We start from the raw sequence: 26,090 nt of genomic DNA on the forward strand, positions 1-26,090 counted from the left end.
TGCTCTGGTCAAGTTGGTTTGGGCAACACTGGTTTAAACAATTACTTAGGTCTCTTGGCTGCAATACTTATTAGAGCCTTCTAAGGGTACTCTTCTAAGAGTACCCTGGCCTTCTGAGTGTGTAATGGAATCTTCTAAGAGTACCCTGGCCTTCTGAGTGTGTAATGGAATAGTGTTTTCCAAATGGTTTGGTCTCCCTTTAAAAAAAAAAAAAGGTGTGGAACGTCGGGCTGCGAGACAGTGCAGACACTGGGCACCAATGGTAAGGGCTGGGGCAGCTCCGCCTGGGGACAGAGCGGAAGGGCGCTGAGGAGCTCAGCTTTCCAGCAGCCTTGGGGCTTCACTGGCCCACACAGCCGTCCGACCCGGACACATGCCCCTTCTGGGCAGCCCTGACACCCCAGAGCAGGGCCAGGCTCCCAGCCAGAGCCAATAACCAGCACAGAGGGTGCCTGGCACCACCACTGAGGCCAAGCCTACCTGGTCGCAGGTAAAGCGTCACTTTTTGTGGGGACAGCTGCTTCTGGCCCCCATCATGGTCTTCCTGGGTTTCAGCGAGGCTCGTGGGGTCCATGATGTCGTCAGCCGCACAGCCCCTCTTGAGCAGCTGTGGCCGGGTGTCGCAGCGAATGGAGTCAGGATCCCCAGGCCCTGTGAAGTTCTGGGGAGGGGGAGTCAGGGGTCAGGAGGGGGCCACACTGCGGGACCTGCAGGAGGCTGACTGGCCATCTAGGACTGAGGACCCACCCTGTCCCCTCCTCCTCTGTGCCTGGAATTTGGGACAGAAGTCCCTGTGGACAGAGACAGGGAGCTCCTCCGGCCTCCCAGACAGCCCCTCCCTGAAGGCTCCCCGCCACAGCAGAGCCCTAGGGGGCGGGGTATCGCCTCCTCCTCTGCCTCTAGCGGCAGAAAGGACTCAGGACCCACTCTCCAGCCCAAGGCTGACCCAAGAGGAGAGGCCTCAGCGTCCTCTAGCAGCTGCCCCAGGGGCTTCAAGCCCTTCATCAGCAGAACCTTTGTCCAAGGGAGTTGCTCTGTCCCAAAGGAACGTGGCAGTCCCTAGGCCCCCAAGAAACCCAGAACATGGGCAGGGTTCTGGACCAAGCCCCTCAAAGTTTAGAAGAACAGAAGCTGGAGGGAAGCCTGGGAGGCCTGGGCTTCCTCTCAGCCACCTTGTCCCTGCAAAGCCTCTGGATTCTGATGAGGGCTGTGTTTGGTGGGTCCCGTCACTGGCCCCGAGCCTGCTGCCTCTACGGGAAAGTGTGCTGGCGATGCGGGGCCAGAAGCACGTGTTTGTGCATTTGCTTTCGTAGAGGGAAGCTCAGGAGGATAAGCCCGGCCCCCCGAGGCTGGTGAGTTCTGGGGGCAGGGGGGCAGGTGGGAGGGGAGGGCGACAGTCCCCAGGGTGCCTCTTTGTAGGGCTCTTTTGAAGCCACAGAAGTTTTTAAAGTCCTCCAGAAATAAAAGAACACCAGCAAGTATCCCAGCAAGAGAGAAAAGAAAGCCTAAATGTAATCCACACAGAAACAAACAAATCTCACTGAAAGGTGTTTATTTCAGAGGAGCTGAAAACCTCCAGAAAGGGGAGGGAAAAAATCCAACCTGACCAAGGTGGTTTCCAACTGGGGCCTGGCCACCCTGCTCAGTCCGAGGACAGACAGGAGCCACCCGGCTTCTCCTCCAGGGGCTGCAGGCCAAGGTGGCATGGGCTGGAGGCCCCAAAGCTGCTCCCCGTGGGACGCAAAATTGAGAAATGAGGAAGCTGCTGATGGTAAGGAATGAGACACCACTTCTCCTGCTGCCCTCCCCTTCTTCTCCACCCCCTCCCCTTCCCTAGTTTATAAGACAGGAGAAAAAGGAGAAAGCAAAAAGTTGGAAAGAAACAGAAGTAAGATAAATAGCCAGACGACCTTGGCGCCACCACCCGGCCCTGGTGGTTAAAATAATAATAATATTAACCCCTGACCAAAACTACTTGTGTTATCTGTAAATTCCAGACATTGTATGAAAAAGCATTGCAAAACCTTCTGTTCTGTCAGCTGATGCATGTAACCCCCAGTCATGTTCCCCACACTTACTCTATCTATTACAACCCTTTCACGTGGAACCCTTAGAGTTGTAAGCCCTTAAAAGGGCTAGGAATTTCTTTTGGGGGGAGCTCGGCTCTTAAGATGCAAGTCTGCCAATGCTCCCGGCCAAATAAAGCCCTTCGTTCTTTAACCTGGTGTCTGAGGAATTCTGTCTGCAGCTTGTCCTGCTACAACAGTGCTGGAGCCCGGACTCTCAGGGAAAGGAACCAGCGCCCTCAGAAAAACATCTGATTCCAGGCTGGGTCAAGGGACATGAAGATGGACCTGTGGCATCATGTTGCTCCAGAAAGCAAGAAAGTGCTCAGAAAAATAGAATGGGGATGCATGGACAGGACATGGAGCCAGACCCAATGGATTTGAGCATCTCGGGGAAGAAAGGACAGCCACAGATCATGCACTTCTGAACAAAATAAAACTGTGGGTCACGCTGATGAGACAGAGGCTACGGAGAAGGAGAGACCCTTCCTTAGGTTGGCAGCTGTGAGTGGCAGGCAGGGACCCTCACAGCACCAATCTGCAGCCATCGCAATGATGGCGGCTTCAGGCAGGGACCTCCGCGGATGCTGAGCCTGTGGGTGCGATTTGATGAGAGCAGAACATCACCAGCCCGCAGTGGCTGTGAGGGGATTGTGCAGCGGGCTGGGGAGGCCGGGGGAATGCCGTCTCAGCAGAGCCGTCCACGCTGACCTCATCAGGACTGGGACAGGGCAACAGCAGTGCCTCTCATGGGCACTTAGGACACCGTCACTGAGGGGCTCCTGCCAAAGCACACCTGAGTCCAGGCAGAGGAAACTCCAGACAAGACCCCCAAGGGTCATGCTACAAAGCTGCTCTCCTGACTTCCTCAGAAACGCGCAAGGACAGGAAAGACAAAGAAAGCTGAGGACTGGTCCAGATTCAAGAAGCCCAAGGAGACGGCTGAGCGTAGGGCGAGCCTGGGTGAGGAGATTCCGAGCGTTAGACGGCTGAGCGCAGAGTGAGCCTGGGTGAAGAGATTCCGAGCATTAGACGGCTAAGCGCAGTGTGTGAACCTGGGTTAGGAGATTTGGGGCCTGAGACAGCTGAGCACAGAGTGAGCCTGGGTGAAGAGATTCTGAGCGTTAGACGGCTGAGCGCAGGATGTGAACCTGGGTTAGGAGATTTGGGGCCTGAGACGGCTGAGTGCAGGGCGAGCCTGGGTGAGTAGATTTGGAGCATTAGACGGTTGAGTGCAGAGTGAACCTGGGTGAGGAGATTCAGAGCATTAGACGGCTGAGTGCAGAGTGAACCTGAGTGAGGAGATTCAGAGCGTTAGATGGCTGAGGACAGAGTGTGAATCTGGGTTAAGAGATTTGGGGCCTGAGACGGCTGAGCACAGAGAGAGCCTGAGTGAGGAGATTCTGAGCCTGAGATAGCTGAGCACAGGGTGAGCCTGAGTGACAAAATCCACCAGGAAAATATGCTCACGAAGACATCATTGGGACAACCAATAAAATATGCGTAGCGTGTAGGTTTGATCATAATGAGATACCAATGCTGAATTTCCTGAATTTGATACATGAATTTATCAAATATAGATATACATGTATCAAAATACATTTACATCAAAATACATTTCCTCTTGGCCACCTTGTCCCTGCAAAGCCCCGGGATTCTGATGAGGGCTGTGTTTGGTGGGTCCCGTCACTGGCCCCGAACCTGCTGACTCCATGTGAAAGCGTGCTGGCGACGCAGGGCCAGAAGCACGCGTGTTTCTGCACTTGCTTCCGTGGTTTTGTAAGTGAAAACCTTGTTCTTAAGAAAGACCTCCCTTGAAGTACTAAGAGACAAAGGGCTCCATGTCTACAACCTACTCGGAAATGGCGGAGAAAATACAAGTGTGTGTTCTGTGTGTGTTTCCAAACAGACCACACATCAGAACCTCAGGGGCCCTTTGAAGGGGGAGGGGGAGGCCAGGGTCTGGGGATCCCCCCCATAAGAAAATGGAGTTGTTGGTCCTCTGGGTGCCACTGGCTTCAGGGGCACGAAAGGGCCCCCACCCAGGGGCTGGGCAGGTGGGGAGGGGCCCAGGAGGCGCTTACCAGCTTCTGGCACCAGGTGCAGCCGGGCCCCGACTCAATGCATTCCCGGCAGCTGCTAACCTTGAACTTCGTGCACTCCTGAGAGAGGACTGAGGGACGAGGCCGGCTGGTGAGTGAGTGCTTTGGGCCGCCCTGCCCACACCCAAGGGGGAGTAGAGCAGGAGGGTCAGAGAAGGCCCCAAAAGACAGGGAGGCAGCCTCCAGGAGGAGACCCTGCATCAGCCACCACCCCCAGGTGCAGAGAGGGGCCCTCGGGAAACAGCACAGCTATAGCCTCCTGGCACGTGGGGAGATGAGGCCTGAGTCCCCGACCTACCCCCAGTAGCAAGGTCCTTCCCCAGCCTCCCAGGAACTTCTATCTATGGGAACATGAGGGCAGGCCCTGTTCTCCCTGACCGGAATGTCACGCGTGGAGTCCCCTCCGTGGAACACAGAACTCACCGCACCCGAGGGAGAGCAGCCCCACCAGGGCGAGCAGTGGGGGGCGCAGGCCCAGCATGTCCTGTGGAGGGAAGGGGTCTTGGTGACGGTCTCAGGCCCAGCCCCTGGGACTGACCACCCATGAAGCTCCCCTCCAGCTGGCCTGGGACAAGGAGCTGGGGCCCTGTCCCTGCTGCAGGGGGTGGGTTAGAGTCAGGCCAGCACAGCTGCGCTGGGCCCACCTGCCAACAACCAGGGAGGGAGGGATCTCGGGCCCGGCAGTGCGGGCAGCACACCTGCTCAGCAGCCAGGCACCCAGGACAGCTGCAGCGGGCCCCTGCAGAGACACACAACACAGGCACACACACACATGCAGACACGTACACACACCACACATGCACGTGTACATGCATACAGATGCGTGCCTGACCACATGTACACACCTTGTGCATGCACACACCACACATACACATGCATCACACCACACATATGTACACACAGAGATGTATACACCCCTTACCCACACCATACTCCCCACAAGACGCTACATACCACACACAAATATACACATGCACACGTACACACACATACACACACGTACACACCACACAGGCACACACACCACACGCACATACCATGCACACGTGCAAATGTACACGCACACACACACCACAACCCCACACACCCAGTGTGTGCACTCTGCCCCTGTGTTCTCCAGGTCCTCCATGAGCAGAGCCTGTGCTTGGAGCAGAGCCGGGCTTGGCCCTGTCTCTCTGTGGCAGAAACACAGCCAGGAAGAGAAAGCTGGCTTGATGCCCACGGATGCCAGGCTGTGTGCCAGGAAGAGAAAGCTGGCTTGATGCCCGCGGGTGCCAGGCTGTGTGCCAGGCCTGCCCAGGAGCCCCGTAGTCCCTGCCAGGTGGGAAAAAAAGTCACCTGACTTGCCCAAGCCACCAGTTGCCGGGGTCCTGCCCTTTTGTTTCCAGATACACACCCACCCCATCGTTAACCCAGGCATCCACAGCTAGGGGCGGCTCGGTGGTCACTCACAGGCCCTCGGCCCCAGAGGCAAAATGACGGAACCAGGCCTCAGCCTGGTGCTGGAGACCGGCAGCACCTCCTAGCAGGCAGCAGGGCCGTTCCACCCCTGGGCTCCCTTCCCTCCATCCTGGAGGTGCCCAAACCAGCCCTGGGTCGGCTCCCTGGGGGGTCTTAGGGCTTCCTAGGTGGAGTGGGCTCCTGGGTCTGACCTCCCAGGACCTGCGAATGTTGTAGCTGGCTGGGACCCTTTTATCTGGCACCAAGAAGGTGGAGAGGTGCTGAGAAGGGTACCTAGGAGCCTTCCTGCCACGGTGGGGAGGAAGACATTTCTGTTACCCTGGGGCTGTTATCAGAAGCAAAGATCAACAAACCTCCCCCAGCAAATACCAGTTCCTCTCATGGCCTCCCAGGCTGCTGGGGCGTTTCTGCCCCACTCCCTTCCCTCGGGTGGTGCTGGCAGGGTCACCCAAGGTTCAGTGGGCAGACACAAGGCAGCAGAGCCCCAAACTAGGGCCTGCCCGCTTTGAAGACAGCGCTGGGTGCTGTGCTGTGGCCTGGGAGGCTTGGGTGCCCTCAGCCACAGGCCCTGGCTCCCCTCCATCCCCCGAAAGCCCTACACCTGTGCCGGGGGCTCTGAGGCTGACGGAACACCCACCAGGGGCCCATCTGAGGATCCCACAGCTTAGAGGCCCCAACCAGCCCCAAGGTCCTGTTGTTTTGGAGGTGACCTCATTCCCTGGTTCTCAGCAAAATTATAATCAGAATTCAAAAATGTCAAAAGGGAACCCTTGATCCTTCCCATCCTGGGGTCAAAAACAGAACCTGCGCCCTGCTGTAACTTCCTGGAGGAGGTGGTTTTGGTTCACACTGAGCCCACCCTGTGTCTGAAAGCCCCCATATCTCTGATCGTTGGGAGTTGTGGTTCAGGCCGAGGCCAGTTCCAGCTCTCCATCTGGGCCCCCTCAAAGTCCTGCGCCTGGACTGACCTCGGTGCCATGAGTGCCCACCAGCCCTTCAGCTGACCAGAGACCCTGTGCATGCTGGAGCTACCCCAGGGTGCATGGTCCAGCCGGCTTCAGGACTCCCCCAGGTCGCAGCTGTGCCAAGTGGGGAGGGGGTGCAGACCTCCCCTGGCAGCCCCAGCCAGGCTGGTAAGGACCCACACCCCGGCTCCACGCTCTCCCTGGGGCCGCAGACTTGACGTCTCCGCCCCAACACAGTCATGACCAGCGGCATGCAAACACTTCGTACCCTCAAATGGGGAAACTGAGGCCCCCAGCAGCAGCAAGATATGGACCTGGCGCCCAGTTACCCCGGGCACCCCCACCTGCCCTTGATTCCAGCAGGATTGGCTCAGAGACCACAGCACCCCAACCTCGACTACAGGAAGGGGGCAGGCGGAGAGCCACCCTCTCCCCACAGTTGCTCCTCCATGAGCAGCCCTGGGGGGCTCAGAGCTGGGGAAACAAGAGAAGCCAGGCCCTGCCCCACCCCCCAATGCCAGTGGCTGAGCCCAGACAAACAGCCGGGGATGAAGGTCGGCTCCAGGAGGTAAGGCAGTGCACTGAGCCTGGCAGCTGGTCTCCCTTCTGTGGGAGAACAGGGCAGGGCAGCCCCTCTGCCCAGCAACCAGGATGGCCCACGGAGGTCCAGGGCCTCACCTGAGGCCTGAGAGACTAAGACCCCATCAGGCCTATCTGCCTCGGTTTCCTCCATGTGCCTGGAGGTGGTCGAAGGGCCTGTGCCAGCTCCCTGGGGGATGGGAATGGGTAAGGCACAGATGTAGGGCAGCATTCGGGCAAACAGGCGGATATCTGGCCACTGTCACCTCTGGTGCCCTGAGGCTAAGCCGGCAGAGCTGCAGGGCAGGAGGGGAGGAAGAGCACAGACACCCCCCCCCCGACCCCAGCCCCTGAGCTGGCCCCAGAGCTCCGGCCTGGAGCCTGATCACCCTGCGGCCCTCCCTGCTGCCCCACACCGGGGGCGGGTGCCCTCCTCGTCCTCCAGCTCCTGGACTTCCCCCATCTAAGGGCGGGCGGGTCCCCTTACCAAGACCTAAGGTGCAAAACCCAAAGCTGAGGCTGCTTAGGAATCCACAGCCCCACAGGCCTCTCAGAACCTTGCATCAGAGTCGCCCTTGACCTCAACCCTGCCGGAGAGGGAAGTACTGGTGCAACACCAGCCCAGCTGCAGGAAGTGGTACCTGTCACCAAGTCCCCTGCACAGGGGAAGTGGGGGGCTGAGAGGGCAGGATCAGGGGGACAAGGTCATCCTTCCCCGGAGAACCCCTCAGGGGTCGGGCGCCCTTCCCTCCCGGGCACCAAATGGACACAGCTAACAAGAACCCCACTTCACGGTGAGCAAAGCTCTGAACATTCAGGCTCTGAGACACGAAAGCGGCGTCAGAAGAGATCTGCAGCAGATCCAGGCCAAACCACACACACCCTTTCACAGAAGTTGGGGACAGGAGAACAGGAGCAAACGTGGGAAATGAAGAGGCCGGCCTGGTGGCTGATGCCTGCAATCCCAGTGTTTGGGGAGGCCAAGGCAGGAGAATCACTTGAGGCCAGGAGTTTGAGAGCAGCCTGGGCAACATAGTGAGAACCCATCTCTACAAAAAATAAAAATAGAAAATAAATTAGCCAGACATGGTGGCATGCATCTCTAGTCCCAGTTACTCAGGAGGCTGAGGCGGGAGGATCTCTCGAGCCCAGGAGGGGGAGGCTGCAGTGAACCCTAATGGCACTACTGAACTCCAGCCTGGGTGACAGAACCAGACCCTGTCTCAAAAAAAAAAAAAAGAAAAAGAAAAAGAAAGGAAACTTTAAGCAAGACGGCAGAGAGAGGGCAGAGCCTATGCTGGGAGAGGAATCGAGCGGGGTCAGGCTTCCTTTTTTTTTTTGAGACGGACTTTCACTGTCCCGGCCTGGAGTACAGTGGCACGATCTTGGCTCACTGCAAACTCCGCCTCCCGGGTTCATGCCATTCTCCTGCCTCAGCTTCCTGAGTAGCTGGGACTACAGGCACCCCCCACGACGCCCCGCTAATTTTTTTGTATTTTTAGTAGAGACGGGGTTTCATCATGTTGGTCAGGATGGTCTCGATCTCTTGACCTCGTGATCTGCCCACCTCGGCCTCCCAAAGTGCTGGGATTACAGGCCTGAGCCACCGCGCCCAGCCTCAGGCTTCCTTTTTGCAACCCCGTAAAACCCTAAGACGAGACTGCTTGAGGAACCAGAGGCCCCGCAGAGCCATTAGAACTTTGCATCAGAGCTTCCTCCTGCCTGTGCTGGGGTCAGGGAATAAAACCGACCTTGCGCTGTCTTAGAGGAGACACGCTCACATCAAAGTGACTCGGAGGTACATGGGAAGCGATGGACGATGCCGGCAGGGGACAAGGTTGGAAGGAAGAGGAGGTGGGAGCCAACACCCGCGCTGGGAACTGAAGGCTCAAGGGATGATTATAAACTAGGCATCCACCTTTTAAGCCAAAAGCCAGAGCATCAAGATGGACTCATTTCTGCGTGATAAAGAACTGGAGAGAAGGGCCATTCAGGTGGGGGCTGGAACACTGTTCTTAAATCACAGAGGCTCCAGGAAATCCAGGGACAAAAACAGGTCAAATCAAATAGGAACAAGTCAGAGCAGAGAGGATGCAGGAAAACCCAGCCCATGTCTCCTCTGAATCTCCGACCCTGCAAAAGTGTATTTTCCCAAGGGTCAGGGAGACGTGTTCCTACCGTTGGTTTGACTATCTGTGAACTTTGATAGCACAATTTTTTTTTTCAGATGGAGTCTCACTCTGTCATCAGGCTGGAGTGCAATGGCTAGATCTCGGCTCACTGCAACCTCCGCCTCCCATGTTCAAGCAATTCTTCTGCCTCAGCTTCCTGAGTAGCTGGGACTGTAGGTGCGCACGACTAGGTCCGGCTAATTTTTGTATTTTTAGTAGAGATGGAGTTTCACCATATTGGCCAGGCTGGTCTCGAACTCCTGACCTCGTGATCCACCTGCCTCGGCCTCCCAAAGTACTGGGATTACAGGCATGAGCCACCGCGCCCGGCCTGATAGCACAAATTTTAAAGGCCACAATTTCTGGCCAAATGAAATAAAATGAGACACCCCAGCCCCCCGCCCCCCCCCACACACATAGTAATAAGGAATGCTAAAGTACTCTGCTAAATACCTGAAGTCAAAGGGAAATCAAATGATATTTACAGCATTTTAGACAAGGGGACACCACTCCTCCGTCTAACACGAAGGAGACTGTTCCCGGGTGGCGACATGAGGCCAAGGCCCCGGACGCTCTTGTCGTAGACATAAAAGAATGGCCACAAATGTGTAGGACTTCAGTTTTAGGGAATAAAACAATAAAGGAAATAGAAGAATAGGTATCTAAGAGTAAGGAAACCTCAGCATAAAAGCTAAGGGGAGGCCGGGCTCATGCCTGTAATCCCAGCACTTTGGGAGGCTGAGGCAGGCGGATCACCTGAGGTCAGGAGTTTGAGACCAGCCTGAGCAACATAGTGAAACCCCATCTCTACTAAAAATACAAAAATTAGCTGGGCGTGGTCGTGGGTACCTGTAATCCCAGCTACTCAGGAGGCTGAGGCAGGAGAATCACTGGAGCCCGGGAGGCAGAGGATGCAGTGAGCCGAGATCTCACCTCTGCGCTCCAGCCTGGGCAACAAGAGTGAAACTGTCTCAAAAGAAAAAAAAAAAAAAGCTAAGGGGGAAAATAGGAAGAAGACAGACTCTAAAAATGGCACCTGTTGTACATAACAAATTGCATAGAGGAAATAGCTATTATCTCTCTAGCGCAAAAGGTAAATGGTAATCTTCATCTCTAAAGAGATCTTAGAAATTAATAACAAAAAGGTAAATACTCCATTCAAGGATGTTTCAAGGCTGTTGCACCCTGAGCAGGTAATTCACAAAAGAAGAAAGAAAACTGGCTAAGAAACATATGAGTCACCCCAGGAAAGAACCAGGGATTTCAGCCAAAATATCTTGATTGTCTGTGTAGCCATCAACCTGTAAGATGCTTTAGCAGTTTTGGTGCCTGCGCTGCGGAGTCCCACACAGCAACAAAAACATGTGAACAGCTGCTCAGGGCAGCTTGGCTGTGTGGTAAAAGTGAATTTATGGTAAAAAAGAAGAGACACAGTTCCAAAATACTCTGCATTTCTCTGGGTGGTGGCACTATGAGTATTTTCAATTTTCATTATTCCTGTTTGTATTTTCCACCCTTTTTGTGATAAATGAATAAAGGACATTTTAAAAAGGGAATTTCATGGTGGCCAACGAATTATGCTGAAATTGCTCCTCCAGATTCCAAAGCCACCGGCTTTCTTGTCCCCACTGTGACGTTGATGAGGACACTGCTTCATGGCGGTGGGACCTCCCTGCTGGCATGGGCTCGTTGCCACTGTCACTCACCCATTCACCCATCCATGGGACAGGGGCTTGCCAGCCTCTCCTCTGGGCATGGCACAGGGGCTGCGAGCTGTGCTCCAGGACTCCTGGACTCCTGTACTCTGCCCTCTGCTGAGACTCTCAGCACCTCTTTTCCCCAACACCTACCCCAAGTTTCCATCACACACAGAAACCTCCACCACTCCCAACACCAACATGTGTCCCCAGCGAGGCTGTTTACAAATCAGCTGGGCAGGAAGCTGTTCCCCTGGGGCTAACTCTTCTGCACTCTCGGACCCTGAATGGCCGGAGAGAACGCACAGCCCCTGGTGGGCAGGGGCCTCTGCTCAGGACAGCACCAGGGCCCTCTGTGCTCGCTCAGGGCCTGGGCTCCACACACATGGGCTCAGAATCAACAAATGCAACCACCTAATCAATGCCTCATGTTAGTGCCAGTTTGTGCCAAGCAGAATGGGAGGGATCATTGCTGGCACCAGGTCCGACTTGGGGTGAGTATCACCCACATCACCATAATTGCTAGGCGCCCACTGCAGAGCCCCTTGAGTTGGGGCTTCCCAGCGACCTGGCCTGTACTTGCTGGGCAAATGCCTGTGTTACTGACCCCTGTAGCAGCTGGCAATCTCCTCCGGGAACAGGAGCCAGCCTCCGGTGACATGGCCTCAGGCGGGACCATGGTTCTCTGACACGGGACACGAGTGCAGCAAGGGGGGCCCACACAGGACCTGTTCCATGGAACTGCCACAGGCGTCACGCTGCCCCATCCACAGAGGCAAATGCCCCACAGCCCTGGTACCTGGTGGGGCCCGGCCTGGGCCAGAGTGGACAGAGCTGGGCCTGGCAGGAGCCCTGGGGAAGTGAGTTCAAGTTACACGGTTGACTATAGAGACAGCTGGAATGAGCACAATTGGCCAGACCACCCCTCCTGTTTCACAGATGGGGAAACTGAGTCGCAGGGGACCAAATAGCCTGCTCACCCCATGCCCCTTCCAGACAGGGTGCAGACAAGGCCCCTCCCATCTCCTGGACGGCCACGGCCCCTGTGCAGAACTTCCTTCACGGGCACCTCGCTGTCTGGGGGGCCTCTTCCCCAGGGAGTCTCCTGGTGGTGGCCGTGTTGCCTCAGGCTCGCTGTGCACTAGGCAGGTCACGTTGATGCCACCTGAGGAGCACGGGTTACTACCCTGTGGTTCAGGTGAGAAGCTCGAGGCTCAGGAGTGTCCAGCTGTCCGTGCAGTGTTTGGATCTCATGCCAGCCCCTGCCAGGAGGCACAGCTTCTCCAGCCCAGTCCACGTCCACCAGGAAATGCCCTGATTTACTCCCCTGGGGTAAAGGCCCTTGGGTGGCTGAGCGTTCCCTCTCCCAGCACTCGGAGCTGAGCATCCCCTCTCCCAGCACTCAGAGCTGAGCGTTCCCCTCTCTCAGCACTCAGAGGCGCCTTCGGTTGCTCATCTGTTCATTTAGTGCTGGGAGTGGAAACTCATATGCTGAGCGGCAGTGACGCTGGGGAGCTGACACCAAACCCCACAGCCCACCTGGTCACCTGCTTCACCAAGGGCTACAACCTCCCCCGGGGTCAGGTGGCCACAGGGGTCCTGGCCATTTGGGGAATCTGTCCTGTGGCCCTGCTCAGGATGGGACACCCGGCGGGGACTGGCCCTGGGGCCAAGGCATGGGCTCAGCCACCGCCCTGCAGGGACGCAGCCAGGGACCTCTTCCCAGCAAAGGGACTCCCCCACTCATCCCTGAATACCGAGGGGCACGCTGGGTGCCAGGCTGGCAGGGACCCTGGGGATTCTGCAGTGAGCTGGATGGGGCGGGAGTTCCTTCCTAAAATGTGGAGTCTGGAGGCCACTCTTGGTAAAGTGCTGGCCCCCCGGGATTCTGCAGTGAGCTGGGCATGGAGTCGCGAAGCCACTCATGATGAAGCGCTGAGGTGACGGTGGACAGCCCAGAGCTTCTAGCAGCTCATTTCTGTGAAGCCTCCAGAATCCGGCCTCAGCCCCCAAACCCGCAGGCATCGCGTCACCATCACGGGGAAGGTGAGTGACAGCGAGTGTCCCCTATGTCCTCACAGCTTGCTCCCAGGCTGTGCTCTCTGGCCATCCCCTCCCTTCCCCATTGCAGCTGTGCCACCCCTCCTTCTCCCCACCCAGGAACTGACAGAGGAGAGGGGCCCCGGACGGATGGGGGCAGCAGGGCAGAATCCCAGCTCCCAGATCCAGGGGAGGGGGTATTGGGCGTGGGGACGGTGGTGCAAGGGGTGGTGCCGGGGTGGAGGATGCGTGGGGAGGGCTGGCCCCAAGAGTGCAGTGTTGGGGGAAGGGGGCCATGTGGGCCTGGGACCCAGGGGCGTGGCTTCAATCCCCTTCCCACTAGGACCTTGGGAATGGCCTCCAGGAGCCTATCGTGGGGAGGCCAGGGTCACCAGCTGAACCATCTGGACCAGAATCGCACAGCAGTGCCCTCTCCTCTACAGCAAGATGTCACCAGGGGTCCCCACGGAGGAGGCAGGGAAGCTCGAGGGTCCCAGAGGAGCGTGGGGCCTGTGCCACACCACACCACGCTACACTACACATGTGCACTATACATGTACATACAACAGACTCCACGCCACATCACACACGCACACTCGCACACCATACATGCACACACACACACCACACTACACTATGCTATACCCGTGCACCATACATGCACACACATACATGCACACCATGCCACACTACACACACCACACTGCACACCAGAAACCACACCACACCATATCACACACCACACACTTCGAGTCGATCTGGAGATGGAATCACTGTAGCCAGGCGGGGCGGCATGCAGACAGGAGGGCCTAACACAGGCAGGCGCAGCAGGTTCACAGAGAAGGCCCCAGGAACCCGCCTCCTGCCCAGCCCGGAGCACCAGGACCTCCCAGCCGTCCCCCTAGGGGCTTGTGGCCCAGCCTCCTCCTGGCCCTGCCGGCCTCACAGTCCCTTGTCCTCCCATGCTGGCCCCATCCTCAGCCGCAAGCGCTCCCAGCACGCCATGTGGCTCTGCTCGTGGTGGCAGGCACGTCCCCTTGCTGGGTCTCAAAGGGGACCCTGGAGCAGACGGTCTGGAGACCCCTTCCTGCCAGACACGCCTGGGCCGGGGCCATGAGCAGGGCCACCAGGGTCACTCCAGGCTGGGGCAGGAGAGTGCTTCCCTCCAAAAACCACTGTGGACATGGCAGGGCCTCTGCACACTCACCCTCAGTGCGCTGGAGGCCTCGGCGGTGCTCCTGGCTGTGCGTGGGGGCTTTGCTACCAGTCTGCCCTGGGTCACGTCTAGAAACCTCAGCTGGAGGCGCGGGTCCTAAAGTCCCGACACTTCCTGTTCCTCTCAGCTCCTCCTTGGAGGAAGTGGTGGGTTGCACCACCGTGGCCCTTCACCCCTGCCCCTCTCCGCTCTACAGCTGCTCTGATGTCAGAGAGCAACCCCTGGAGATAAGTGGGACATGTCATTTCTCACATGAGGTCCCGGCGAGAAGGATCTGCCTCCATCAGATTCACACTCGGGAGAGGAGCCCGGCCTCCAGGAGCGCCAGGCAGAGGAGAGGGCACCCATTAGGAAGAAGAACACAGAGCCCATGGGAGTGAAAAGTTTGATGCTGGAAAGCAACAGTAACACATTCTGCTACAGAGCGGAATGAAAAACCCTGGAGAGCAAATTCCTGAGCCAGAGAATGGAGCGGAGGAACCAGCCAAGGAGGATAAAGAGATGGGAACAGGCAAGAAAACCTGGGTGCGTGCACGCATCCATATCCACCTGCATGTGGGGGCAGGAGGGGACAGAACAGGGACAGCGAGGAGGAGACACTCAGGTCACAGGAGGAAGGCTGCAGATCTCGGCGGGGATGCGGATTGTGAGGCCACTGAACACCCTGGGGATGGATGGATGAGGTCCTGTAACTAGGGACATTAGGGGATACCACAGAACACGAAAGGGAAAATACTACAGGCTCAGAGAGAGAGAGAAGGGAGAGGAGGAGGAAGAGGAAGAGGAGGGAAAGAGATTATGCCTAGAAAAAAAAGCCAAATCAGACATCTTCAGAGCAAGGACTCAGACACATTACTACCCTAAACTCTGTTTTATTTATTTATTTATTTTTATGTTTTCACTTTTTTTTTGAGACAGAGTTTTGCTCTTGTCACCCAGGCTGGAGTGCAGTGGCGTGATCTCGGCTCACTGCAACCTCTGCCTCCCGGGTTCAAGCAATTCTCCTGCCTCAGCCTCCCAAGTAGCTAGGACTACAGGCACATGTACCACCACGCCTGGGTAATTTTTGTATTCTTACTAGAGACAGGGTTTCTCCATGTTGGCCAGGCTGGTCTTGAACTCCTGGCTTCAAGTGATCCATCCACCTCTGCCTTCCAAGGTGCTGGGATTACTGGCGTGAGCCACGGCTCCCAGCCCCTAAACTCTGTTTTAAAGATGTCTTGCAGAAATAGACATGAAGAAGTCCACGAGAAATACAAGAGCAGATGATACAAAGTTGGGCAAAGAAGTAAGTAAAAATTATGATGTCATAACCTGTTGATTTAAAAAATAGTGGTAAAAATATTAACACTGTGAAACAAAACGCCTAGAGGACTGGGTTGGGAGGGGCCAGGGAGCACACTGCCATTCCATCCTATCTGGGGAGGAATATAGATGCTTGTCAGTGGGCATTTTGATAGAAAATATCTAAGTATATATGATAACAATTCAAGAGTCTCCTTAGGAATAAAAACAGAATGTATATACCTGAAAAAAAAATGACAAATCTTTATTTTGGGTGCGGTGGCTCACACCTGTAATCCCAGCACTTTGGGAGGCCGAGGTGGGAGGCTCACTTGAGCCCAGGAGTTCGAGACCAGCCTAGGCAACATTTGGAGACCCAGACCCTCATCTCTACAAAAAAATTTCTAAAAATTCGCCAGGCATGGCAGCACGTGATATGGTCCTGGCTACTTGGGAGGCTGAGGTGGGAGAATTGCTTGAGCCCAAGAGGTTGAGGCTATGGTGAACCAGGCTTGCACCACTGCACTCCAGCCTGGGCAACTGAGCAAAAAAAAAAAACTGGCAAATCCTTTAAAAGAAAAAAGTAAGGGAAAATAGAACAAACAAGAACGGTAAATAAAAACCAAATAATAAAACATTGGGAATAATTTCAAACCCATCAGGAATCACAGCACCTGTGAATGGGTTACATTTTCTCATTTTAAATCAACAAAGGTCTTGCACTGGGTTTTAGAAATAAAGAGACAAAACAAGTTCCAATTAAATGTTCTCTGTCAAGGGTATCTTCCCATTACAGACTTAGCCTAGAAAATAATGAGGAAGGACAGAAAGAGAATATCATTCTACTGCATCCGCTGATGACTTAAAGTAAGCAATGACCATTGCTGCGAACATCACAGATGCACCAGACGTTATGCACACACCTTTAATGAATTAGTCTTGATGAAATAACAATAGAAATCAAGAAAAATAGAAAGAACAAATGTTACTATTGAGCCTGAATCAGGTCGAACCTTTTAGATCTACAAAGAAACGTCAGGAGGGTGTGTTAGATGACATCGTAGGGATGCAATTAGCAAAATCCAGGCTGAAGAAACCCTCACAAGGCAAACAGCAAAGTACAGGAGGAGACAGGAAGGGAGAGAGACCCTTTAGATTAAGAGATTTAATCTCTTAATAGAACCAATTGCAATGCATGGACCATATTTTAAAATCATTGTTAGTTGTTTTAGGTGTGACAATGGTTTGTGGTTATGTTAAAAAGTCCCCATCTTTTAGAGTTACATGTTGAAATATTTGCAGATGGTGCAGTATGATGTTTCAGATTTATTTCCCAATAAAGAGGGGTGGGTTGGGTCGGGGGAGGGTCGGCAGAGGTGTTGATACAACAAGATCACCTGTGAGTTGATTATTTTTGAAGCCACTGTTGGGGACATGGGGCTTCACTAAACTATTCTCTCTACTTTTGTAGATGTGTGAACTTTTTTGTAGTAAGATTAAAAAAACATTTCAAGGAAGTGTAAAGTTATTATTTCACAGGTATAAAGTTTCCGTTTTGCAAGATGAAATGGTTTTGGAGAAGTTGCTGGTGATGATTGCACAGTAATAAGTGTCCTTAATGCCACAGAAATGCATAACTTCAAATGGTTAAAATGGTGAATTTATGTTGTGTATATTTTATCACAATTAAAAAGTAAAAAGTGTAAAAAAGGCTCTCTATCAGATAAACTGTTAAAAGAGAACACTGAAGGCTGAAAATAAAGAAACGGAAAATACACATATGTGCTAGAAAATACTAACGAAAATGTCGCGTAACACCAAAAAGATAGAAATCAAAGCAAAATGCATCAAATGAACAAAGGAAGATGTAGCTAATGAGAGTTAGAATCCACAGACAGTTCAGCAGCCATAATCCTTTATGTGCCGAACTTCAAAATATATAAAACAAAGACTGACAAATATATAAGCAAACTGACACAGCCCCAAACAGCAAATATCTTTAACAGATCTCTCTCAGAAACAAACAACATCAGGCCAGTCGCGGTGGCTCACACCTGCAATCCTAGCATTTTGGGAGGCTGATGTGGGTGGATCACCTGAGGTCAGGAGTTCGAGACCAGCCTGGCCAACATGGCGAAAACCTGTCTCTACTAAAAATACAAAAATTAGCTGGGCATGGTGGCGAGTGCCTGTAATCCCAGCTACTTGGGAGGCTGAGGCAGGAGAATCACTCGAACCTGGGAGGCGGAGGTTGCAGTGAGCTGAGATTGTGCCACTGCATTCCAGCCTGGGTGATGAGAATGAAACTCCATCTCAAAAACAAAAACAACAACAAACAAACAAACAAGAAAAAATCAAATAGAAATGCAAATTTGTCAGGTAGAGAATTCGAGGAATGTAACCCTTTATCTCCAACTTAAACACAATTATGTTACAACGTGGGACAATGATAAACATATAATTACTAGACCACAAGGGAAATAACCACACATTCTAAAGCACAAAGATCATAAGGAGGCCAAATTCATGGACACAATTGAATGAAATTAGATGCTGGCCAAAGGATGGCATGAAAGAAAAAAAACAGCACTCCTGAAAAGTGGATCCAAATATAGCCTAGATCGCATACATCCATGGTGCCACACTCATGCCACGGGGTAATGAATAGGAGCCCTTGAAGTGCTGGTCTGAAGCCTCGTGACCCACAGATACGTAACACTGAGATTCTTCTGAAAAGTGGACCCAAATATAGCCTAGATTGCATACGTCCATGGTGCCACACTCACGCTACGGGGTAATGAATAAGAGCCCTTGAAGTGCTGGTCTGTAGCCTCGTGACCCACAGATCTGTAACACTGAGATTCTTCTGAAAAGCAAAATGTAGAAGGAGGCATTGCAGAATAATACGCACCTCGTCCCTGCAGACCCACGCACCCCTACAGCAGGACAGTGGTTACCTCTGAAGACAGAGAAGGCTACGGGCCTGGGAGATGGAAGCAGAGGGCTTCAAAGTTTTATTGTAGAGTTTTCTTTACTAAAAAGGAAGAAAAAGTTCTGGGCAAAGTCAGGCAACATGTTAAGATTTGGTAAGATGAGAGGTAGCCGTTTGGGGATTGGTACTAGTGCTCTCCACGCTGTTCTGTATTCTTAAAATAGTTTATATCTTTTTTTTTTTTTTAAAGGAGCTAGGAGGAAGTGACTGCAAAATAAGCAGAAGGATCTTTTAGGGGGTGGAAATGCTCTGAAATTAGATTGTGGTGATGATTGCACAATTCCGTAAATTTTCTTTTTGTTGTTGTTGTTTCTTTCTTTCTTTTTTTAATAGAGACTAGGTCTCGCTATGTTGCCCAGGCTATGGTGAGCCAAGATCACACCACTGCACTCCAGCCTGGGCGACAGAGTATGATCCTGTCAGAAACAAAGAAAGGAAGGAGGAAGGGAGGGAGTGAAGGAGGAAGGAAGGAAGGAAGGAAGGAAAAAGAAAAGAAAAAATAAAAACTGAACTCACATGAGAACCACAGCCCACAAGAGGCAGGTCTGGACTTGTGGTCTAACCCTAACCAGACTGACTGCTAGCAAAACAAAAAGATCATTGTTGTCCAGAGGATTTTAGTAGAATCCAGAGTCTTATTAAATAATATTCAAAATGTCCATGATACAACCCAAAAATACTCAAACAGCAACAAAGAAAACCTTGAGAACTTGCAAGAGAAAAGATAGCTAACAGATGCCAACTCTGAGATAATCCCAATGCTGAAATGATCACACAGAGCATTAAAACAGCTATTAGAGGCCAGGCGTGGTGGCTCACGCCTGTAATCCCAGCACTTTGGGAGGCCGAGGCTGGCGGATCACGAGGTCAGGAGTTTGAGACCATCCTGGCTAACACGGTGAAGCCCCGTCTCTACTAAAAATACAACAACAAAAATAAATAAATAAAAATAAAATTAGCCAGGCATGGTGGCGGGTGCCTGTGGACCCAGCTACTCGGGAGGCTGAGGCAGGAGAATGGTGTGAACCCGGGAGGCGGAGCTTGCAGTGAGCCAAGATCATGCCACTGCACTCCAGCCCTGGGACAACAGAGCGAGACTCCGTCTCAAAAAATATATATACAATAAATAAATAAATAAATAAAATAAATAAATAAATAAGTAAATAAATAAAATGAAAAGAGGCTGGTAGAGGGAGTGGACGGGAGGGGCTAGGGACCCCAGGGCTTCCCAGAGTTGTGATCTTGCTGTTGGGGGACCCAGACCTCCATTCCGGGGACTCACTCAGCACTCATCTTACTATCCCCCATCTGATGTGCCTATTGCACAAGGCTGGAAGTCAGAGGCTGTGCACGTTTTTCTTTGTGGAGACAGTGAGTAATTGGTGCGTTTAGTGTAAAAATATCAGGTGTGGCTGCACGGAGTGAAAATCACAGGCTCCACGGAGCCGGGAGGCCTGCCCTGCCCTCTTGCTTTGATGAGGAAATGGCCACTGCAGAAGGGAGTGTAGCAGCACCGGCAATGGGCATCCGTGGGGCCACGCCGGGCTGCTTCCCAGGGCCCTCCGGCCAAGCAGCCGCAGGAAAGGGTGGATGTTGATCCCAAGCTAGGACTGAGGAGTCCGTCCCTAAGAGCTGAGGGAGACAGGCGGGCAAAACTGGCCGCATGTCTGGGTACAACTGCTCAGGGTTTCTCATCTGCTGAATCACCAAGCTAGGTTCTGAAGCCAGGCGTGAGTGAGCAGGACTGGAGCAGGATTCTGGAACAATCTTTTCCCTCGAGTCAGCCCAGAAATTCCATTTGCAGTCACTTTCACTTATGTCTTCCAGAAGACTACCTGCTGTCATCAGGGGTTGGTTGGTTGAGCCTTTCCCTGTGCTTGCCTGGCAGAGCTGCGTGCTCTGAGGCTGCCCGACCCTGCGCTCCAGAACAGGAGACAAGTGTTCAGGAGACAAGCATGTCAGCCATGACACAAGGCAGATGAGAGGGATCCCCAGCGTCCACATGTGGAGGCAGCGGGGGCAGCCGGTGAGCATAGATGGGGAAGGAGATTCAGAGCCTGAGGGCTGCTCTCCTGCCCTCCCATCCTGGACGCTGGTCTGGGCCCCCCAGCTTCCCTTCGCCCAGCTTGCATCCCCATAACACACAACCCCAGAGCTTGGGAAGGAGGTCTCTCTGTGACAGGTGGGATTCTGGAAGTTTCCACGGAGGAGACCCCATAGGAGCAGGGTTTGAAGGTTGAGAAAGATGCTAAGGATGGAGAAGGCCAGTGGGGAGGGGTTGCTTCCAGGCTCACTTCACAGAGGTGCTTGGGGAGCTGCAATATTTTGGCAGCACCAAGGGAAGAGTCAGGTCAGTGAGGTTCATAAGGGATAAGAACGGGGTCTAACCAGCCCTGGAGACCCCTGGGGTCTGGCGCCAGGGGGAGATGTCCAAATGGCAGAAAGCCCCTTCCTGCCTGGAGAGCACCCCCGCGAGGACCCTGGGGACCACCCGGGAACCGCTGCTCCCTCCCAGTCACTCACCACACTTCTCTCTCCCGCCCACCCTGCAACCTGCCTGCAAATTCCCCTGCAACCCAACTCTGCTCTCCTCCCAACCCTGCCCCCACGTAGGCCTTTTTTTTCTTTTTCACTTCTTCCCCCCAGTGACTTCCTTCTTTAGTGTTGATTCAGCTCCCTTTGCAGGCGGGTGAGGCCTTTTGCAGGCTGGGGGCGGGGGCGGGAGCGGAGAAGAGGGCTGCAGGCAGGGCTGGTGGAGGGGAGAAGGTGACACATACTCCCTGGAGGCGAGTGGGGAGGGCACGGGGCAGGAAATGGAGTTGGGTGCCCCAGGTGGGGTGCTCCAACGAGCTCTTTCTCATGGGATCCCCCACAGATCCATACAAACAGGCCGAACATCAATCAGGGCTGGTCCCAGGCCACTCGGCCGGGTGCAATGCAGAAATGGAGATCTGCCCCGGGGCAGCCAGATGAGTGTAGGAAGGAGGGAGGGCTGCAAGAAGCTGGGGGCAGCCGCCATCCCCCTGTGGCCTGCGCGGGCCTGTGCCCCGCCCCAACCCCTGACGCAGCTTCCCACGTTCGGAGCACAGTTCCTCCCTCCTCTGCCTTCCTCTGCGTGGTGTGGCTCCTCCTTGAGGGACAGAGCTGAGGAGGCGGCATTCTTGCTTCACTGACTCACCCAGAGGAAGATTTCACAGCCCCTGGCAAGGTCTGCCCAACAGGCTCACCTGTCACCCCCTGTCCAGGGACAGACTGACCGGTAGCCTTGGCTGGGTGGGGAGTTATGCTGGGAAGTCTTCCAGGCCCCCTGGGGCTGGGAAGATGCTCAATGTTCAAAGGAGATGGAACAAGGAAAACAGTTAAGCAATGATGGACTCCAGGGGGAAAACCGGAGGAGAAGAAACTGTAATTCCAGTCCGTCCACGTGGCCCAGCAGTGAACGACAATTGCATGGTCAGAGAGAGCAAAAGCACCAAGCCCACTGAAAGCAGCTCGAATGCGGTGGGGCAGTGGGAGATAATGCCCTTATCTACCAAAACAAGGTCTGCCACCTTCACAGACTACTAAACCTCATTCCTCCACCCACCTCCCCACCCCACGAAGTCCAGCTGACCAGAGAGCAGGGCTCCCGAGGGTCGGGTCAGGTCGGGTCGGGTTGGGTCGGGTGGGTGCCCCTTACCCTAACCGAGGCTCTGCCCTGGACTCGGGGTCCACTTGCCCTCAAAGCATGCCACTCTTCTTTCTGATACTTGACATATTTCCTTTACTGTTCAATTCATGGTTTCTGCCCAAACAGAGCCACGCGAGGATGTCTTTGGGGATGTGTCTCCGAGAAAATTCTGGGCAGCCTTCATCACCCTGGATTCCTGTGACTTGGTTTCCATGGGGGCTTTCTAAGCTCAGGGACCCCAAGCCTCCATCAAATCTAATGACCCGCCCTGTCTCTAAACACATCTGTGTTGTCCCTGAGCCCCTCACCAACCCCCTCCGCAACCCCGCCCACACATTTCCCATCCTGAAGGGTCCGGCTCAAAGGCCGGCCCATGCGTTCCCTTTACCCCTACTTTGTCCCTACCTGGTGGGGAGCTGTCCCTTCTTGGCCCTAGTGTGGCACTTCACACACGAATGTGTCCTGTGGGTGGTATCTGGGGCCTCCCCCTGCAGTGAGGGGATGACCAATGTGCAGAGCTCACTGGGCCTGGGTATGGGCCTGGGTGGCACAGAACAGAGAGAAAGTGCTCCGTAAAAGTGAGCTGCGATGCCTCCGCTAGGGTGGAGGTGGGCAAGCTCTTCCCTGGAGGGGGAAGAGCTCTCAACCTAGAGGGATCTGACCAGAAAGGTTCACCCCCCCTCCACCCAGGAAGCCCCTGCAGACAGTATGTGTTTTAGGCTTTGCTGGCCAAATGGTCTCTGCCATGACTACTCAGCTCTGCCATTATGGCTGCAGAGTGACCATAGACCTTCTGAAAGTGAATGAGTATGACTGTGTTCCAATAAAACTTTATTGACAAAAACAGGTGGAGGGCCAGCCTAAGGGCCCAAGTTTGTAGGTCTCTATTCTAGACCAGTGATTCTCTGGAGAGGAATGGGGCATGGGGAGTGGGGATGGTGTGTGGGAGAAGGGGTGGGACACAGGCACGTGGGAATGGTGCGGACATGGAGGACACTGGAGGCGGGGAAGAGCTAGAGAACCTAAATACTGACGCTGGACCCTGGGTAACCCTAGGTCTCTCCACAGCCTCCTCTTTTAGCCTCTCCCTCCAGTTTCAAAATGACTCCTCCTCTGAGGGGACTCAGGCTCCCCACCCGGCTCCCCAGTTCCCACCAGAAACCCCAAGTGGGTATTCCAGCCTCTGCCCCACCAGGCCCCCCTGGAAGGCAGCACCGCCAGGCAGGGACCTTTCCTCGCTGCCCCTCCCTCTTCCAGTTCTGAGTCCTGACCCAAAGATGACCTCTCAACCCAGAGGGACCTGACCAGAAAGGTCCGGCCCCCTCCACCCAGGAAGCCCCTGAAGGCTGGAGGGCAGCCCTCCCCCCTCCCTCCCCCTGTTAGTTTTTCTTTCTGGTAGAAACAGGAGCAACCGCTAGGCACCAGCTAGGCAGGGGGGCTGCACAGCCTCAGGTCAGTTCCTGAAAGGCACCTTTTTCCATTTGTAAATGAGGTGACAGGTCTGCCTCCCAGGGATGAGCAGATGAAGGGTTGGGACTGCAGAGCCTGGGAACACGGAGTGGTAGTGGGGACCGGTGCCCAGAGGCTGCTGAGTGAGGAAAGGCTAGGGGCAGTGAGGCTGGTGAATGAGGCAGGGGCAGAGGACGGGGTGGGGGAACATGCCCAGCGAGGCTGGTGAACGTGGCACCGCAGGGGCGGGGAGGGGGAACATGCCCAGCGAGGCTGGTGAATGTGGCACTGCAGGGGCGGGGTGGGGGACATGCCCAGCGAGGCTGGTGAACGTGGCACAGCAGGGGCGGTGAGGGGGAAGATGCCCAGCGAGGCTGGTGAATGTGGCACCGCAGGGGTGGGGTGGGCGGATGCAATGATGAGCATTTCCTCCCTGGGGCCAGCAGAGCAGGGGTGAGGCTGAGTGGGTATATTACTCCGATTTGGGTGGGACCCCATGCAGTCACACGTGGGGGACGCAGGGCTGACAGCCTTGCATGACCCTTTCACACTTTAGCCACAGCAATGCCAAGCCCAGAAAGGCTGCAAGGCCCTGGGGAGAACAGAGGCCCCGGAAGGGGTGGCTAGCTGGGCTTCACTGCAGTCCTCACCAGACAGGATTGAGATTTTAACGTGTTAACTTGTTTTCTGTCTTTTCCAAATTGTTCATGGTAGCCATGCATTAATTTTATAATCAGAAAAGCATGTTATTATAACTCAAGTTAAATGGCTCCAAAACAAAAGCACCCAGACCCCAGAGCCCGCCCCTCTCTAGCTGGAGAGAGGGACGAAGTGTAAGGAAAAGGAACGGAAAGCTGAAAGGACCCCCGGGCTCTGGAACCTGACCCAAGGGTGATGCCGCCAGGGCTACCAGGAAGCGGCTCCGTGCTGGACGCAGCCGGTCTCCTACCCACCCCGGCACACCTCAGCCCCCAACCTCTTCCTCCCGCCCTCCCCCGCCCTCACCACTTCCTCTCAATGGTCCCTGGGGATTACAGCACTATTATTTTTATTGCAACAGTTTCCCAATGCGGGAACTCCACAGCCCCTAAGAGTTTGCATCTGAGCTTCCTGTAGCATCCTGCACTGACAGACGGAACCGGGCCATCCGCCGTCCGTGCGCACAGAGGCGCACAGGTTGGATCCGGCCTCGCAGTCCCAGGAGCCAAGCGGGGAGGCACGCGTGCCGGTTCTCGGAAATTCATTATGGGAATGTGCGGGTTATGGAGATGCTCAGACCGCGAACAGTACTGCGGGAACCCAAACGATCATTTTTAACCCCAGACGTCCCTGAACCAAAGCCAGTCTACAGGTCACTGGGGCAGAGGTCGCCCGAAACCAGCTGTCCCGTCCCGGCCTAGGCGCGCCAGGTCCCCGCCCAGCCGGGGCGATCCTTTGGTCGGACAGCGAGGTTGGGAGTCAACCGCACCCAAGTGCCACCGCGTCCACCCGGCGCAGGCGACCCCCGACCCCCGACGGGCAGCCGCTCACCTTCTCCTGGCCCCGGGCTTCAGGAAAACTGCCGGGAGGTGGCCGGGGTCTCCTTAGCGGAACCAGGCCTGGCAGAGGCTGGGCGGCGGCCTTCGCGCCTGCCTCAGTCTCCTAATGCGTGGCCCGGGGGATGGAGCCCGCTGGGCGCAGAGGCTGCGGCAGGTCCCAGCCAGGTGCCCTGGAGCATGGCTCCTCCTTCCCTGAGGCGCTCCCCTGGGCACGAGGATGGGTCTCGAGGAAGGAGGAAGCCGCCTTCCCTCCCCCGCTGCCCGGAGCTGCTCAGCCGGTGAGCGGAGCCTCCCCCGCCGCGGACACCACGATCCGACCCCCACCCTAACCCCGACCCAGACCCCCACCCCGACCCCGGCCATATTCCGCTGCGTTTGCTCCCTGCCAGCTCCGGGGCCACCACTGAGCACGCGCTGTGAGTGGGCGCTTCCTGGAGCTCTTCCTGTGGGTCCTCAGAAAAACCCCATGGCGTCCCCATTGTAGAGATGGGGAAACTGAGGCTCAGGAAGGCCAGAGCTTGCCCAAAACCTGCGGTCCGCGGCGGGCAGGGATTCCACGCTCCGAGCCTGGCCGCCTCCCTGGGGCGCGTGAAGGGAGCTTTCCTTCCCCGGGAAAGGCCGAGGCCAGAGACCCGCATTCAGACCAGGCGGGGGCTGCGGGGCCAGAGTGGGCTGGGGAGGGCTGGGAGGGCGTCTAGGGCCGGGTCCTCCAGGCTGGGGCCGCCAGCTCCGGGAAGGCAGTCCTGGCTTGTGGATGGGGCCGCGCGTGGGGCCCGGCGGGGCGGCCTCGGGAGGCGTCCAGGCTGCGGGAGCGGGAGGAGCTGCCGTGCGGGCGCCAGCGCCGTGGGTGGAGGTCGCCG

At 55.1% G+C, this 26,090-nt stretch overlaps 1 protein-coding gene across 3 annotated transcripts in view; it reads right to left on the bottom strand.

Moving 5' to 3' along the window:
• ITGB2 (integrin subunit beta 2) overlaps nucleotides 1-25,505 on the bottom strand; it is a 47,061-nt gene extending 21,556 nt beyond the window's left edge. The window contains exons 1-4 of one of the 3 annotated variants that reach the window (XM_054542631.2): nucleotides 25,223-25,505; nucleotides 4,592-4,652; nucleotides 4,151-4,239; nucleotides 481-661 (exon numbers count right to left, since the gene is read on the bottom strand). In XM_054542631.2, coding sequence (XP_054398606.1) covers nucleotides 481-661; nucleotides 4,151-4,239; nucleotides 4,592-4,649 — 328 coding nt within the window. In that variant the 5' untranslated portion in view covers nucleotides 4,650-4,652; nucleotides 25,223-25,505. Of the gene's footprint in view, nucleotides 1-480; nucleotides 662-4,150; nucleotides 4,240-4,591; nucleotides 4,653-14,288; nucleotides 14,432-25,222 lie in introns of those variants that run through there. The other 2 variants (XM_024239277.3, XM_063720927.1) reach the window with 2 other exon arrangements.
• Between the last annotated feature and the right edge of the window lie 585 nt (nucleotides 25,506-26,090).

The sequence above is a fragment of the Pongo abelii genome, chromosome 22, assembly GCF_028885655.2.
Source record: "Pongo abelii isolate AG06213 chromosome 22, NHGRI_mPonAbe1-v2.0_pri, whole genome shotgun sequence".
In the NCBI taxonomy this organism is placed as follows: Eukaryota; Metazoa; Chordata; class Mammalia; order Primates; family Hominidae; genus Pongo; species Pongo abelii.